The following is a 17,483-nucleotide window of genomic DNA, read 5'->3' on the forward strand; positions in this document are numbered from 1 at the left end:
ATTTTCCTCCATATAAATTTGATCTAAATTTTAAAATAGTAATTTAATTTAGCATAGTTGAAAGGTTCAGTAAGTATACCTTTAGTGACGACATGACCCTCCATAGTCCCTGGGGAAAGAGCTGTATGCTACACAATTTGCTTATATTGTTCACATATTGTATTTTCTATTAGAAAATGTGTGGATAATATTGGTGGAAATTTTTGGCGGGGGGAGGGGGTGACACTCGTTGAAATGAATTTTTGTGGGGAGGAAAGTATCGGTGAACATTTTTCAGGGGAGATTTTACACGGGGCGAGAGAAGAATTCCTGGCGTGAATTGAAAAACAGTCAGAAATTTAAATTTAAAAAAAAAACAGTTTTTTCAACTGAAAGTAACGAACAACATTGAAACTCAAAACGAACAGAAATTATGCGGATATTAGGGGGCTGCGCCTCCTTTAACCCTCTCTATACGCTGAACTTTGGCTTTTTGTCCGGGTTCATTAAGAAAGACAATTCAAACACAAGGGTCATTAATTTTGAATGAAAAGCATTTATAAAGAGCTTTAAGACTTAAGCGTAAAGAACGGGGGTTGAGGAAGAGACTGTCCCCCTGGTATACTGAATGTTTTCTATTCGTTTTAAGTTTTAACGTTGCACCATAGTTTAAATTGAAAAGACTTGTTTTTATTTACTTAATCTGTTACTAAAATACATACAAGGATACAACAACACATAGCCTACCAAGATATACGATACAAGGATTGGACCTTGGCTAACGCTCTTCAATCAGCTGTTCAAACGTTCACTTATAATAAGTAAAATTGAAGACTGAAGGGGTTTGATGACTCAGATTCTTCTCCACTATCATTCTAAGGGTGAAATTTTGGTCGATTCCTGCTTTCCCTTCTTGACACAACACTGTTTTATCTTAAAACTTTATCTACAGCATCTCCGAATCTAAAAACTATCCACATACTAAATAATTCACTTTCTATAGACACTGCTAAGAAACTATAGGAACTGTTAAGGGTATTAAGTTGAAACTTTCAGTGAATGTTTAGGAGGTTGTACTAAATCAAAAGACACTATAGAAGTATATTCAAGTTGTTAAAAGGGCGTATCTGGGCGTATCTATATTGATCTCAAGAGCGCCTACGGGTATTAACTTGAAACTTTGCATCACTGATAGATCAAGGGGGCGGGGGTCCCCAATTTTCCACCCAAAATTTTTCTGGAGCCCTCATTCCTCGCTTTTTTTCTGTTTTTCACTTTTTTTTCTAAGATAAAGTTGTCAATTTGGTCAATATTTGGCGCCTTTGTCACATTCTCCCCCCCCCTCAAGATTTCCTTATTGGCACCTTTGTCAGATTGCCCCCTCCACCAAGATTTTGCTCTAGATTCTCCCCTGCTTTCAGAGACTGCAGGAAGGGGGTACCTGAAATATGTTAGGAAAGGCTCAGATTATTAAGTTGAAAATTTCAGGAAATAGGGTTTGGGATGCTTATCTATATCAAAAGACACCATATGTATTTAGGATGTCAAACGGGCATGTTTGCAATATCTCAGGAGTAAATAATTTCTGAGACCACACTGGCTAATCACGATAAAACATAAAATCGCAAAGAAAGGAGAAAACGAGGACAATGAGCAGCCAGTGAAAAAATTAACAAATTATGCAAATATTTCGGTTAAGACCTCTGCTTGACCGTCCTCGCCGTTACTCAGAAAGGGTTATCCTATTTTAGTTTTGTGTTTTGTTTTAAGGTTTGGTTTTTTATATTTTTACCAGTTTTATTCTGCACTGAGGACGGTCAATCCGAGGTCTTAACCGAAATATTTGTATATATTTTTTAATTTTTTCACTGGCTGTTTATTAACCTCGTTTTCTCCTTTCTTCGCGATTTTATGTTTTACTCAGGAGTAGTTAAGGGCATCACTGCTGTCAAAGGGGCGCATGTTAAATATTTCAAGAACGGCTAAGGTAGTAAATATGAAATTTCAGGGAGAATTTGAGATAGATTTTAAACTCATTAAAAAAATATTATATTCATCGAGTATGTCAGAATGACGTTTTTTCCTCACCGCATATATCAAACGACCACATAAAAGTCACAAATAAAAGAGTTCAAAGAGTCAGAAATAAAATAGCTGAGTCATTTCTGGGTTATATATTTATTCTCTTATTTATTTTTCATGCAAATGCAATCTTTTGACCTCCCCGGAGGATTCTATATTAGGAGGATTCTCCTAGGAGGATTCTATATCATCTATACATTATTATTGAATCAAAATCTTAGTTCAACAATCGTTCCAAACCTTGATTTCAAAATGAAGGAGTTTATACAACAATTACATTGAATAAAATCCGAATCTGAATTTAAAAATCTTTATAGTTGATAAATAATCTTATAAGACATAAAAGTAACGAGGTTCTGACATAAATCAATAATTAAATTCCAAAATAAGTAACAATTAAAGTGAAAACTCAAGCTAAACTTAAAACAAACAAAAATTACTACAAACAGGAGTTTGGATGCTGCCCCCCCCCCCTAACTATGGGCCTTCTGAAATCTATTGGGTTATTCAATATTCCCATATTTACTCTTAACCATGTATCAGATGTTTTATGATGACAATGACCATGGTGTACTTTCAAGTTTTTTAAGTCACTACATTCTGGAAATGACACTAAAAATTGGCACTTTCCAGCGAATTGAAAAAAAAGACTCACGGGTGGTTTAAAAATGAAAAATGGAAAGTAATCTTTAGTTAAAAGTTGGATTTTTTGTTTTTAACACTATTTTCATACCACAAAGCAACATATAATCTTTTCAGGTGCCGATTTGACCAAGTTCATATAGTAATTGGCGAAGAAAATAATAAAAAGATTTATTGGAAGTTCCGTTTTTAGGATGCAGTTCAAAAATGACTTCTAAGGAAACTATTAATTTTTCGGTGGCAAAATTGGAGTTGTGAGCGTTTGCATCTGAGAGGTCCATTCTTTTTCTCTGATTCATAATATATACGTCTTTCCTCGTTGAAAAGTCTTGAATCCAATTTAGTTCCCAAATAAAGTTTTTCTAAGAAATTCAAAATCTCTGTCTTACAAAAAAGCGGGCAATGGCCTTCCTTTAGCTTATTATGCCCTTTAGAGTGTTTTATTAAGAGAAAAACAATAGCCCTTGGATTTATCGTAAAATTCAATATTTTTTTCATGGCTACAATTCTTTGTGACTTTCTTATTTAACCAGAACAATTTTCTTTTCGCCCTAGTCTTAAAGTTCCATTTATTCCATCAAGGGTCAAAGAACAAGAAATAGGTTCCTAATCTTGTCAAAACGTTGAGTGCTATTATCAGACAAAGGCCAAAATGTCCAATATCTACCAAGTTCAGTGCCCTCGTACAATTAGACATAAATTTCTGTTTCAAAAATATAAAAAAAACTAATCAAAATATAGATTTTTCCGTAGAGTGTTTGGGCATGTTAGAATAGCTCCTTTCCATTTTCGATGTTTTATCATTCACTTTTATTGCTATTGTAAAGACACCACAAGGTATAACAATTTTAAAATGACTTGAAAAAAATTATTAATCGTTGGATGGCAAAATTAAAATTGTGAGCGTTTTCATCTGAAAGGCCAAATTGTCAAATATCTACCAGGTTTATTGCGCACTGCAATGCTTTATAACAAATATAATTAAGCTGAAACTTACCTCACTAATAATCGAAATTTTTAAAACAGAGTCATCGTAGACCCATTCATTACATTTAACTCCATCTTTATTATCCCCACGTGAAGTACAAAAACCTTCAACGAGGGATAGATTAGTATATTTAAGACATCGGTAGGTTTTCCCGGCTTTCAGTGGTAGTGGATAAGAAGACTCGTTGATCGCGTCAGTCCATATGCTTCTTGAGTCATTCGTCTCAAAAGACTCACATTCTGGCAACAGACACCTAAAATATTTTTTGATTAAATCGAAAACGTTTTAGGCAACAATCATTATTGTAATCCAATTATTTCAAGTGTAAAAATGATAGGCCTAGTATCTATGATGGGCCTATTATCGCCCACTATCTCGAGTAACAGATGATTATTTCAGCGGAAGAATTACGACAGTTTTAAATATTCGTTGATTTGTAGTTTAACAAGAGACGTAAATTCGATATTTTTGCTTCTGACAGTTGTTTTTAAATACAAATTTATTTGATCTTAAATCATACGGAGTCTCATAGAAAACATGCTTTTCACATGGTTTTGGTGTCCATTGTTGAAATTTGTTCATGCGTTATGCTCAAAACAAGCACTGGGTCTTATTCAAAAGCATCAGAAATCGACAGTCAATACGATAGTCAATAAGGAGGACAATAGCACTACATAAGTAAAGAACGATGTAGGCACAATGTAATACTTTTTTTCACCAAGGAACTTCGTATTGAAGGAGTTGTCACACAAACTTTGGAAGGAGCTCATTCGATTAGAAATTGAAAGTTCTAGTGCCTTTTTCGAGTCAAAAGTGACTGGAGGGTAACCAGCCCCCTCCCATTCCTATAAATTCCCCAAACACATCTATTCAAAATGTTGAGATAGTCATTTGGTTCAGCATAGTTGAAAGGTCCAGTACCTATGTCTCCTGGGATGTCACCCCCCTCATAGCTCTATGTTCAATATTCTCTGTTCAACAAGTGGACAGTAATTTAGGTAAGAATTAACAAAAGGAAAATAAACAGAACGCATAGATTCCGGAGGCAAAACGAATTTCAAATGATGCATAATACCTATGTTCCTTCCAAGCTTCACTATCAGACTATTAATATGTGGCTTCAACTTAAATTCAAGTCAACCAGTATACCTAGGTACCAAAAATATAAACAAGTGATATCTCTGTAGGCTACTTGACGCAGAGGACTTAATCAGCTTAAGACCTGAAAAGGGTCGTGATGTACGTGAATAAACTATAAACTTAGTTTTTAAAGCATTCAAAGCTAGCCTGTTTGCCGTAAACCATGCTACAAGTTTATCAAATGCAAGAGTTAAATTATGTTTTACACTATCATCGCCTGATTTGACCAGGGCCAACAGTATTAACATAGCTTAAAGTACTAAGTTTCAAGTCGCCTAGCATGAAGAAGGAATATTGTCCTAGACCAAAAAGGCACAATGTGAATATCATTACTACCTACTAGGGTCGTATCCAGGATTTTGAGATAGCCATTTTGTTCAACGTAGTTGAAAGTTCTGGAAATTAGGTCTTTGAGGATGACAACTCCCCCACAGCCCTCAGGGCAAGGGTTGTAAGTTATGCCCTGGGGGCATACAAGGATTTTATAGAATGCGTTGTCGTAGAAACTTTAAAAACTACTCATTTGATTGGAAATTGAAATGGCTAGAGCCCTTTTTAATAGTCGAAAGTGATTGGAAGGCAACTAACACCCCTTCCACGCCATCCATTTATCCAAACACATACAGTCAAAATTTTGCGATAGCCATTTTGTTCAAAATAGTTGAAAGCTCCGGAAATTATGTCTACAAGGATGACACTCCCCACAGCCCTCAGGGTTGTAAGTTATGCCCTGGGGCATATAAGGATTTTATTGAAAGCTGTGTCGTAGAAAATTGAAAAAGGGTTAATTCTATTGGAAATTCAAAGGGCCAGGGCCCTTTTTAATAGTCTAAAGTGGTTTGAGGGCAATTAACGCACCTCTCACGCTTACCTTTTCCCCAAATCAAAATTTTTAAATTTCACGTAATTAAAGGTCTTAGAAATTAGGTCTTTGAGGATGATAACCCCCTTAGAGCCCTCGGGGCAAGGGTTGTAAGTTATGCTCTGGGGGCATATAAGGTTTTTATAGATAGTGATGTTGTAGAAACTTCAAAAAGGGTTCATTCATTGGAAATTAGAAGGGCTTGTGCCCTTTTTAATAGCCGAAAGTGATTAGAGGATAACTAACACCCCTCTCAAACCCACCATTTCCCCAAACACTTCCACTCAAAATTTTGAGATAGCCATTTTCTTCGACGAAGTTAAAAAGTCTGGAAATTATGTTTTTGAGGATGACACTCTCCCTACAGCCCTCAGGGCAAGGGTTGTAAGTTATGCCCTGGGGCATGTAAGGTTTTTATAGTAAGCGTTGTCGTAGAAACTTCAAAAAGAGCTCATTCGATTGGAAATTGAAAGGGCTAGTGCCCTTTATAATAGTCAAAAGTGATTGGAGGGCAACTAGCCCCCCTCTCACGCCCAACATTTCCCAAAACACATCCAATCAAAATTTTGAAATAGAAATTTTCTTCAACGTAGTTGAAAGTTCTGGAAATTAGGTCTTTAAGGATGACAACCCCCCCCCCTCCCCATTCCTCAGGGCAAGGGTTGTAAGTTATGCCCTGGGGGCATATAAGGTTTTTATTGAAACTTCAAAAGAGCTGATTGTTTTAGAAACTTCAAAAGAGCTCATTCGATTGGAAATTGAAAGGACTAGTGCCTTTTTAAATAGTTGAAATTGATTCGAGAGCAACTAACGCCCCTCCAACGCCCACCATTTCCCCAAACACATCCAATCAAAATGTTGAGATAGCTATTTTGTCAAAAATAGTTCAAAGATCATATACTAAGAACTTTGAGATAGCCTTTTTTTTAAAATAGTTTTTAAAAAGACCATAAAAATAGTCTTTTTTAAAAAAGACCATATAACCAAAACTCCGGTGTCGACACAAACACCCAGGGCCCGGTGGCAGGCATTGTAAGTTATGCCCTGGGGGAATATATGGTTCTTATGGAAGGGATGCTCGTAAAAACTTCAGAGAGGGCTCATTTGATTGGAAATGGAAAGTTCTAGTTCAGTTTTTGAATGTCAAAAGAGATTGGAGGGCAACTTGCCCTCCCCCACGTCCCATTTTCCCTAAATGCATCCAATAAAATTTGGAGGTAGCCATTAAGTTAAAATTTGCTCAAAAGTCAGATAACAAAACTCAGGTGTCGACACAATCCCCCAGGGCCCGGGGGCAGGCGTTGTAAGTTATGCCCTGGGGTATATATGGTTCTTATGAAAGTGTTGCTCCTATATACGTCAGAGAGGTCTCATTTGATTGGAAATTGAAAGTTCGAGCTCACTTTTTAACAGTCAAAAGAGATCCGACGGCAGCTAGCCTCCCCCTCCCCACCCCTTCTTTTTCCAAACACATCTGATGAAAATTTTGAGATAGATATTTTATTAAAAATAATTCAAAGGCCAGAAAAGAAATTCTCCGGTGTCAATACAACCCCCCAGGGCAGGGCGTTGTAAGTTATACCCTAAGGGCATGTATGGTTCTTATGAAACGGATGCTCCTATAAACTTCATAGAGGGCTCATTTGATTGGAAATTGAAAGTTATAGTTCACTTTTTAAAATTCAGGAGAGTTGAGGGTAACTAACCACCCCCCACACCCTTTCTTCCCCAAACCCATCCGATATAAATTTTGAGATAGCCAGTTTTTTGGAAATTGTTCAAAAATTAGATAACAAAAACTCCCCTCTGGGCCTAGGAGATAGGCGTTGTAAGTGTTGTCCTGGGGGCGTATATGGTTCTTATGAAGGGGATGCTCGTATAAACTTCAGAGAGGGCTCATTATATTGGAAATTGAAAGTTTTAGTTCAATTTTTAAGATTCAAAAGATAACTGAGGGCAACTAGCCCCCCCCCCCCCCACACACCCTTTTTGTCCCCAAGCCCATCCAATAAATTTTTTTTAACAGCCCTTTCATTAAAAGTAGTTGAAAGGTCGGATAAGAAAAATTCCTTTGGCGTTGGTGGTAAGAAGGTCATTGGAGGCTAAAACAGCCCAGTTTGTACCTCCAATCATACGCATTCTCCGGGAAATCCCAGCTTTAACTAAGTGTGACTTACCGACCTTCTTGACTACAATATATCTGTGAGAAATGAGCCCATTATATAATTTGGAGTCCTTAGTCTCAGAGCTGTGTTTGTAATATCCCCCTGGAGACATTTGTTTTTTAGCGTTTGATAATTTGGAATTTATTGTGCCATAATATGTAATAAGGAGTAGGTGGGTGAAAGAAGCGTGGGCTGGTCACCCTCCTGATACTTTTGGCCCGTATTAAGAACACCAGAACGGTAAATTTCTGGTCTAATGGGTCCAAGCCTGTACGACCATCCCCTCTACACCAATTGGAATGGGGTTGGGGGAGGCTAATAAAATTACGTATGCATTCAGCACATGTTGCTCTTTACTTAATCACTTCTGGTCTGTAAACAGAAAAAAAATCTATACCTGTGTTCAAGAACAGCTCCCGTAAATGAGAAAGACATTACACCAGCTGCGCAGTACATGGCTGCTAGCCATATAAGAATGCATATCCTGAACTGGAAAGGGCCAAAACCACCAATATATTGGAGAACGGTATCGTAATCCAGTAGCTTCTGGGCTGATTTTGGCAAAATGTCTCTCTTATTTTCGAGAGAATTTACTTTAACCTCTGAGTCGGCTTGCATTTTCAGGCAACTTCGATCGTTTTATTTCCAGCGCCTGTTTATATTTGATTCGAGTGACAATTTTTTGACAGCTAAAGTGATTAGCCTATCAGTTTAAGAAAATCCAAGTGGAATTCGTGTGGTAATTTTTCGTAGAATTTTTGGGGAATAGAACTTTAAATACAGAAATTTTGTTTCTTGAAACCAATTACTTAATTGTCTGCAAAAACAACAAGAAAAAGCTAAAATTATTTTTTTTTTTTTTTTGCGCAATTGGCACAAAGACATGATATTTTTTTCTTTATTTCTTTTTTTAACTGGCTCCTTTTTTACAACAAAGATGATAGAAATTGCTTTTTCAAATAATTCAGGTTTTTAACAAAAGATACTAAGTAACCTCTGCTCTTCGTTGTTTGTTGTATAATTGGAGCTGTGAACAATTTGTAAAAAGCATGGAGTATTTTTTTTTTCTTCTTGTCTCGGTTCTGTTGTAGACAGGAATAAACAGGGACAAAAAAAAACCAAGAAGGTGACCGGACAACAGGCCCACCCCTGCTTGGCCTGTTAAAGGCTTATAATGTTTTTTTTTATTGGGGATGATATGCAACAATAAGATTAATAGTATAATTAAGGAGGTTGTATAGGAAAATAGGAGGCTGTAAATTGAAAGTCTATTAGAAATAGGCTTGCCATCTTGCTTTGTAGCAATAATAGCAGATATGTATCGAAGGGTGAAATTTGTTGTGAAGGTTATGGGAAATTTTTCTAGGCTGGTTACGTCTCATGTGGGTGTGAAACAAGGATCTACTTTATCTCCTAAGCTTTTCTCCTTGCTTGTTAATGATTTAGATAGGCTTATGAAAAATAATGGAGTCCCATATGTATCTTAGGATTGGTTTAGGTTATCATGTATGTTTGTTATTCGCGGATGACATAGCTCTAGTGGCGGAGGGCAGAGATAATCTTCAGAAACAATTAGATATAGCACAAAATTACTTAGAAAAGAAGGATTTAGAATTGAACGCTAAGAAATCAGTAGTATTAGTATTTAGGAGTAAAGGAGGTGTTGATTCAGAGGTTCATTTTAATTTTGGAGAAAAGGCGTTAGAGGTTAAAGAAGAATTTGTTAGTTGGGTGTTAAGTTTAGTGCATTAAGGGGGATGTCTAATCATGTAGAAGATTGTAATTTAAGGGATAATAGGCTAATAAATATGCTTTTGAGAAGTAATTTGGGTCAGCTAGCTGACATGAGGATCCAAAAAAGTGTTTTTCAGACAAAAGTAGCTTCTAGTCTACATTGAGGTTCTCAGCTTTGGTGGTTATGCTATAGCAGCTAAGCTAGAAGTAGTTCAGCTAAGATATTTTAAGAGAACTTTAGGCTTGAAGGATTCATTTAGTTCGGTGGTACTGAAAGAAGATTTGGGGCTTTTCACTTTAAGGAGTGTTAGATTGGTTAGAATGGTAAAATTCTGGGATAACATAATTAGGCTACATAGAGTTCGGCTTCTTAAGTCAGATTATTTGAAGAGCTTGAAGGACGGTAGACGTGAATCATGGCCAAATCAAGTCAAGAAAATAATGGACCTTTGTGGATTTTCGGAGATGTGCAATGAACGAAAAGGCCCTATTGGTGAAACCGAGTCAGTATGGAATGAAGTCCTGCGAACCCTAAAGGACCAAGAAATCCAAGAGTGGCAAGCTCATAAATACCAATCTCTGTCTTTGAGGTTTTACTCCCAAGCCAAAGACTGTTGGGGGGGGAGAAGGTTTATTTTAAATTTGGGTTGAATAAAGAGGATCTGAAGAATTTTTTGTTGGTAGGAGGGGATAATTTGGATATAGGTGAGATAAGGAAATTTTTTACTGTATAGTTGTATAGATTATACAAAATATAATTTGTACTTTACTGAACAAAAATTCAAATGAATTTACTGAAAAAAATGTGCATTGTCGGTTTAATATATATATATGCTGATATTTATTCCTTAAAATCTTAATTAATTTTTGTTTTCTTAAAGTTATAAGTGAGAACATTTAAAAGAATTTTTTCAGTAAAGTACAAATTATATTCTGGCTTTTAGAAAGCATAGGGTTTAGAACCCTACTCAGATTAATTTCTGTTCGTTTTGAGTTTGACTAATTTTAATTTCAGTTTGTTTTGGGTTTCATTTATTTACTGATATTGATTTCTGGCAGTTGTATGCTTGGCAAATTATTTGATTCTATTTTTGTTCAGTTTTGGTTTAATGGAGTGCTTTACTTTTTTTTTTAAAAACTTATTTTCTGCAAAAAGTTTTTTTTGATTAATTTCTATCCGTTTTATACTGACAAAGTCTTTTTCAGGAAGAAAAAGAAGCCTCTTCTGAAATTAAATAACCATCCCTTCCATGAAAACATTTAATATCCCCTGGGCATAACTTACAACCCTTGCCCATAATATCTGAGGTTTGTTTCAACCCCAAAATCCTTGTTATATGATATTTAAACTATTTTGAATAGAATGGCTATCTCAAAATTTCGGTTAGACACATTTCGGGACAATATGACGTGTGTGTAGGAGGGAGAGGGTAACTGTCCTCTGATCAACTTGACTTGTAAAAAGAGCACTAGAGTGTATGATTATCAATCCAATGAGCCCCCTTTGAAGTTTATAAGACCACACTTTCTATAAAAACCCTATATGTCTCCAGGGCATAACTTGCAACACTGGCCATGAGGGCTGGGGGGATTTTTTATTCTCAAAGACATAATTTCCAGACCTTTCTGATAGGCTTAACAAAATGACTATATCAAAATTATGATTGGAAGTGTTTGGGGAAATCTTAGGCGTAGAGGAAGACATTTGTCCTCTGATAACTTTCGACTAATAAAAAAGCAATTGTCCTCTCAATTTCCAATTGAATGAACCCTTTTTGAAGCTTCTAAGACAAAACTTTCTTTAAAAACGTTATAAGCCCCAAGAGCATAACTTATGACCCTTGTCATGATGGGGTGAGGTTTGCCATCCTCAGAGACATAATTTACATACCTTTTAACTACGTTGAAAAAAATGGCCATATCAAAATGTTGATCGGAAATGTTTGGGGAAATGATGGATGTCGGGGGGGGAGATTCTTCCTCTGATCATTTCCGACTATTAAAAACGGCAATATCACTCACTATTTACAATCGATAGAAACCTTTTTGAAGTTTTTATAACAACGCTTTTTATATCACATTATTTGCCCCCAGAGTAAAAAATACAACCTTAGCCCTGACGGCTTAGTGGGGTTGTCATACTCAGAAATATAATTTCGGGACCCTCCAACTACGTTCAACAAAAATTGTTCTATAAAAATGTTGATTGGAAGTGTTTTGGGAATTGAAAGGTATGGGGGGGGGGGGCATGTCTATCTCAAAATTTTGATTGGATGTGTTTGGGGAAATGGCAGGCTTGAGAGAGGCGTTAGTTGCTCTTCGATCAATTTCGACCATTAAATAGGGTATTAGTGCTTTCAATTTTAAATCGAATGAACCCTTTTAAAAGTTACTACGACAACGCTTTCTATAAAACCTTATATTCCCCAAACACATAACTTACAACCCTTGCGCTATCTTAAAATTTTTATTGGATGCTTTTGGGGAAATGGTGGGAATGGGAGGGGTATTTGTTTTCCTCAAATCACTTTTGACTATTTAAAAGGGCACTAGCCCTTCGAGATGTTCGAAGTTTCTATTAAAACGCTCTATAAAAACCGTATATGCCCCCAGGACATAGCACATATCCCTTGTCTTGAGGGGTGTGTGTGTGGGGGGGATGATCTTCCTCAAAGACATACTATCCAGAACTTGTAACTACGTTGAAAAAATGGCTATCAACAATAGTCATTTAACGTGTTTGGAGAAATGGTGGGCGTGAGAGGAAGGTTAGTTGCCCTTTAATTAGTTTCGACTAGCCTATTAAAAATTGCACTAGCAATTGAATGAGCCTTTTTTGAAGTTTCTACGACAACGTTTTCTCTAAAAAAAAAACAATATATGCCCCCAGGGCATATCTTACAACCTTTACCCTGAGGTCTCTCTGGGGGGTGTCATCCTCAAAGACCCAATTTCCAGAACTTTCATCTGCGTTGAATAAAATGGCTATCTTCAAATTTCGATTGGATATGTTTGGGGAAATGGTGAGCTTGAGAGAGGGTCTAGTTGCCCTCCGACTTTATATGAGTTTATACGACTTTATACGACTTTTATCAACAGAGACCTTGGGAAAAACCTTAGTTACATAACATAGTTGTGAACAATTTAAGATTTTGGGAAAACCTAATTAATTTCTCAACAAGGGAAGACTTTGAGGGAAAACCTAGTTACTTAACTGATTTGTCGGTTTTGTAAGGTTTTTGGGAAAATCGCTATTGGTTAATAGCTATTGTGATTGGTTAATTTGTTCTTGATATAAAGCCGGGGACTATGGGAGAACCCATGACCTTCTGAAATGTACATATAATGTAAGAAATCAATAATAATATTATCATTAGTTTAACGATACTTGACTGGTGCAGAATAGTTAAGTGAATAAATTATGTGGGAGAAAAGAAATTTGGACTATAGTCATTATATGGAAAAGGTAAGTTTTCTTTTTTTATTATGCTTAGTGAATATAAGTGGAAGAGAGATAATTTTATAAAAATTTCGTAGCTATTGAATTATCAAGTAAATATCTAGTAGTCTATATAATTTAGAAACAAATATATATGTTCTTCTTACCATTTTCGTAATAAATTATTCCATGAATATACTAGAATGAACATCAAATCCCATTTCATGTTTAACTTTTAAGAAACATTTCTTCAATAAAATTCAATTATAACACAGTAACACTCTGCTTAATACTGAACGCCCTATATTGAAGAATGTTATTGGTGTAGCATGAAAACGATTGTAATACGTATGAGCCCTATGGCATTCAAAGGGTTACATTCACTAGGGATGAAAATAAGATGTCGTATTTTACACTATGGAAAAGAAATAGGAAATTATTTTTTTAAGACGAGGGGAGGGAAGGATTGAAAAGAAATAGCCAAGCATTTTTTTTAAGAAAAGTAGTTATTTTATTTCATTGGCTTTAATATTAAAAATAGAATTTATGGACATTTAAGTTAAAAATTTAAGCATATCAATGAGCTTTTCTTGAAGTAGTATGAAAAATACAATTCTCATTATTTGAGGTGAAATTTATGCCACTTCAAAGATTTTTCTTTTTGAAGAGTCCTGTTCGTTTTGTTTGAGGACTTTTTTTTGTAGACCAATTTAAATTCATTAAGAACCACCGAGGTTAATAAAACATAGAAAATTAATTATATATTATTGACAGAGAAGAAAAAGTGAGTGAATTTTGTACTAGGGGAGGGAAGGGGAATTCAGAAGATTTTCCGGTCTGAAATATCTTCAGGGTTTCTTTTTTTTAATTTCATTTAAATAACACGGAGCCATGCTGATTTAAAATGGACTTATTATTTTGAAGAGGCAAGAAAAACATTTTTTTAGATTGGTGTCTTACTCTGCTATAATAAATCAACCTCAAGCCCCCCAAAAATGTAAAATAAATAAAGAAAAGTAGTGGGGGCCCACTGGATTCCATAAGGCCAATAGGGGGGCATACTATTGGAACTACTAGTCCCTAAAGACTATTACGCATACCTGGGTCTTTTGCAATACTATAGTACAGCTGTTTGTTATGTAATGGTAAAGTGCACCAAAAGCGTCTCAATTGTTCCAGCTCCATATCTATAAATTGAGTCAATTAAGTTGTTTTCTGAATAATGAACAAGTACCAATTTGGAGTATATTTTTGCAAAAAAGGGGAGTAAATGTAAGGTAAACCAACTTTACCCACTCACCTAATCTACAACTGTATAGTACAAATTATAGGAGCCCAATGCATTCTGTCACCCGTCATTTGTCTTTGTGAATACGAAACTGGCTTTCTTAGATCTTAAATTTAGCAAACTTCTCGGGTGTACTGGATAATACGGAACTACCGTCTACGGCACTGAAGGTTTTTTTTAAAGTAACTGGATATACCTTATTTTATGCATAAATAATGTGTCACCAGACATTAAAAATGTATTTTGAGAAATTCAACAAAACAAATAGTTGAGAAATAACTGGAAAAAACGGTCAAACGAAAAAAGGTTGTCCCCAGATGGAATGGGAGGATTCTTAAGGACATATTTAAGAGAAAGAGGAACTTTCTGGGAGGTGGTAAAGGTTGAGTCTTTAAATAGATTTGAATGGAGGAGAAGCATACATGAATGAATCTTAAAACGAACAAAGCTTTAATTAAATATGTGAATCAAGGTTGAAAAAAATACTAAGAACATAAAAGTAAGGGTACTGTCTCCTCCCCTCTCTGTAAAAATCCATAACATAGTGCGCTATTGGCGCTTTACTTTAAATGAATTATATTCCAAATATTTTTCTTACATACTTATTACAACACTGAAAATAAAAATGAAATTACAGTAAAATAAAATTTTGAAAGGTTGTGTGTCACTAAAAACAAACTATATTACAAATATTCTGTTTTCCAGTTATTACAAAATTGAAATGAAAATTACCCTATTTAAATTTTATTTATTATAAAAAAGAATTTTAATTTGTCAATCATATTTATTTAAATGTTCAAATTGAAAGTTTTACAAAAAATAGGGTTCAATTCCACTTTCTAGGACCATAATCAGAGAAAGATTGATGGCTTTCTTAGATCTTAAATTTAACAAACTTCTCGAGTGTGTACTGGATAATACGGAAGTACCGTCTAAGGCACTGAAGATTTTTTTTAAGCAACGGGATATACCTTATTTTATGCATAAATAATGTATCACCAGACATCCAAAATGTATTTTGAGCAATTCTACAAAACCAATAGTTAAGAAATAACGGGAAAAAAAGGTCAAACAAAAAATAGGTTGTCCCCAGATGGAATGGGAGGATTCATAAGGAAATATTTAAGAGAATGGGGAAGTTTCTGGGAGGGGGTAAAAGATGAGGCTTTGAATAGATTGGGACGGAGGAGATGCGTACACGAATGAATTTTAAAACGAACAAAGCTTTAATTAAATATGTGAATCAAGATTGAAACAAAATACAGCACACATAAAAGTAAGGGTACTATCTCTTCCCCTCTCTGTAAAAATCCAAAAACCTAGTGCGCTATTGGCGCTTTATTGAAAATGAATTATATTCCAAATATTTTTCTTACATACTTATTACAACACTGAAAATAAAAATGAAATTACAGTAAAATAAAATTTTGAAAGTTTGTGTGTCAATGAAAGCAAACTATATTACAAATATTCTCTTTTCCAGTTATTATAACATTGAAATAAAAATTACACTATTTAAATTTTATTTATTATAAAAAAGAATTTTATTTTGTCAATCCTATTTATTTAAATATCCAAATACAAAGTCTTACAAAAAATAGGGTTCAATTCCACATTCAAGGACTATAATAAGAAAAAGGTTGAGATGGCTAGGGTACGTTCTACAGACGAAGAACGTCAGATTGCCAAACATTTTTCTTGTCATCCAACCGTCTAGGGTCAAACGAAAAAAAGGTCGTCTCCGGTTGGGATAGGAGGATGTCATAAGGAAGCATTTAAGAGAGATGGGAACTTTCTTGACAGAGTGGTAAAGAGTGAGGCTTTGAATAGATTGGGACGGAGGAGAAGCATATATAAATGAATAAACAAACCTTAAAATGAATGAAGGTTTAATTAAATATATAAATCAATATTGAAATGAAAAAATATTACTACATGCAAGAGTATGTGTACTCTCTCCTCCCCTATATGCAAATGTCCGAAATCTACTGCACAAATGGCACTTTACTGAAAATGAATTACATTACAAATATTTTTCTTACGTACTTAGTAGAACGTTGAAAATAAAAAAATGAAATTACAGTAAAATGTTTTTAAAAACCCATGTTTTTAGTCTGTTGGAAAAAAATGGGTTGGTCTATAACCGATCTGAAGTTTCTTTTCAATATTTCTAATTCTCTCCTACTTTTTCAGAGTCAATTTTTTTCAAAGAAAATAAATCTACAAGACAACTATAACCTACTGAAAGACCTAAAAGCAGCCAGAGAAAATCTTAAAACAAAGTTTCAACTCAAATGTCGTGAAGAAATTCAATTAAAAGAGGAACTTGATGACTTTCAACAAGTTTCATAGATCACCAAAAGAAAAACTCTGGAAGAAACTCAAGTTTCTTCAATCAGAGTTGAAACCCAACTTGCAACTGCTCTATATGAAAATTCACTATTGAAAAAGGAAATTACTAAGTTAAAAATTGAAAAGAGTACGTTTGTAAGTGAAAATGACAGACTTGAATAAAAAAAAGTTATTGGAAATCTCACCTAGCACAAGCCTTATTATATATATCTTGCCTTTTAAGCTCAAAAAAGTCTTTAAAAGAGAAAATTGCTAAGTTGAATATGGAATATAATGAAATTTTAAAAGAGAAAGAAGAATCTGCTGTAAAAGGCAAAGAAAAAATTTCATGCCTCAAATCTTTTGTAGAATATCTCCAAATAAAAACCAGGACATAAGAAAAAGATTCAGAACTTCTTGAACAAGAAGTCAGAGAGAAAACCAGTTTGTTGAGCTCTTTAGAAAATATGATTATTCATTTGAAACACAGAGAAAAAAGAATTCTTTCGTGAAATGGATTTTTGCTATCGCGACTTGTTTTAACGCGATTAACTAATTTTTGTTTTTATTTATTGAATAGTTTCAATCTCTTCGTTATTTATGAAAAAAATTCAATTCAATGGACTTACAATATTTTTTTTTAATAAATATGTTTATACTTTCCCTGTAACAAATACTCTCTAAAACATCCTCTCAATATGAATTTTTTTTAACTATTTTTGATATTTTTGGAATAAGAAATGAAAAGGATATGAGGATACAAATCGTTATTTGCTGTGTTGTTGTAGTAAAACATGAAAAGAATTTTTTCCGTGTTAGTTTCTTTGTAATCA

The 17,483-nt window shown here is 34.6% G+C and overlaps 1 protein-coding gene across 1 annotated transcript in view; it reads right to left on the reverse strand.

Annotated features, from left to right (window-relative positions):
* LOC148955688 (organic cation transporter protein-like) overlaps positions 1-8,510 on the reverse strand; it is an 89,052-nt gene extending 80,542 nt beyond the window's left edge. The window contains exons 1-2 of the mRNA XM_089107883.1: positions 8,256-8,510; positions 3,701-3,944 (exon numbers count right to left, since the gene is read on the reverse strand). Of these exons, the coding sequence (XP_088964009.1) occupies positions 3,701-3,944; positions 8,256-8,476 (465 nt within the window). The 5' untranslated portion in view covers positions 8,477-8,510. The remainder of the gene's footprint in view (positions 1-3,700; positions 3,945-8,255) is intronic.
* Between the last annotated feature and the right edge of the window lie 8,973 nt (positions 8,511-17,483).

This window comes from Artemia sp. Qi Xiang Cuo, chromosome 2 (assembly GCF_049724085.1).
Source record: "Artemia sp. Qi Xiang Cuo chromosome 2, ASM4972408v1, whole genome shotgun sequence".
NCBI lineage: Eukaryota > Metazoa > Arthropoda > Branchiopoda > Anostraca > Artemiidae > Artemia > Artemia sp. Qi Xiang Cuo.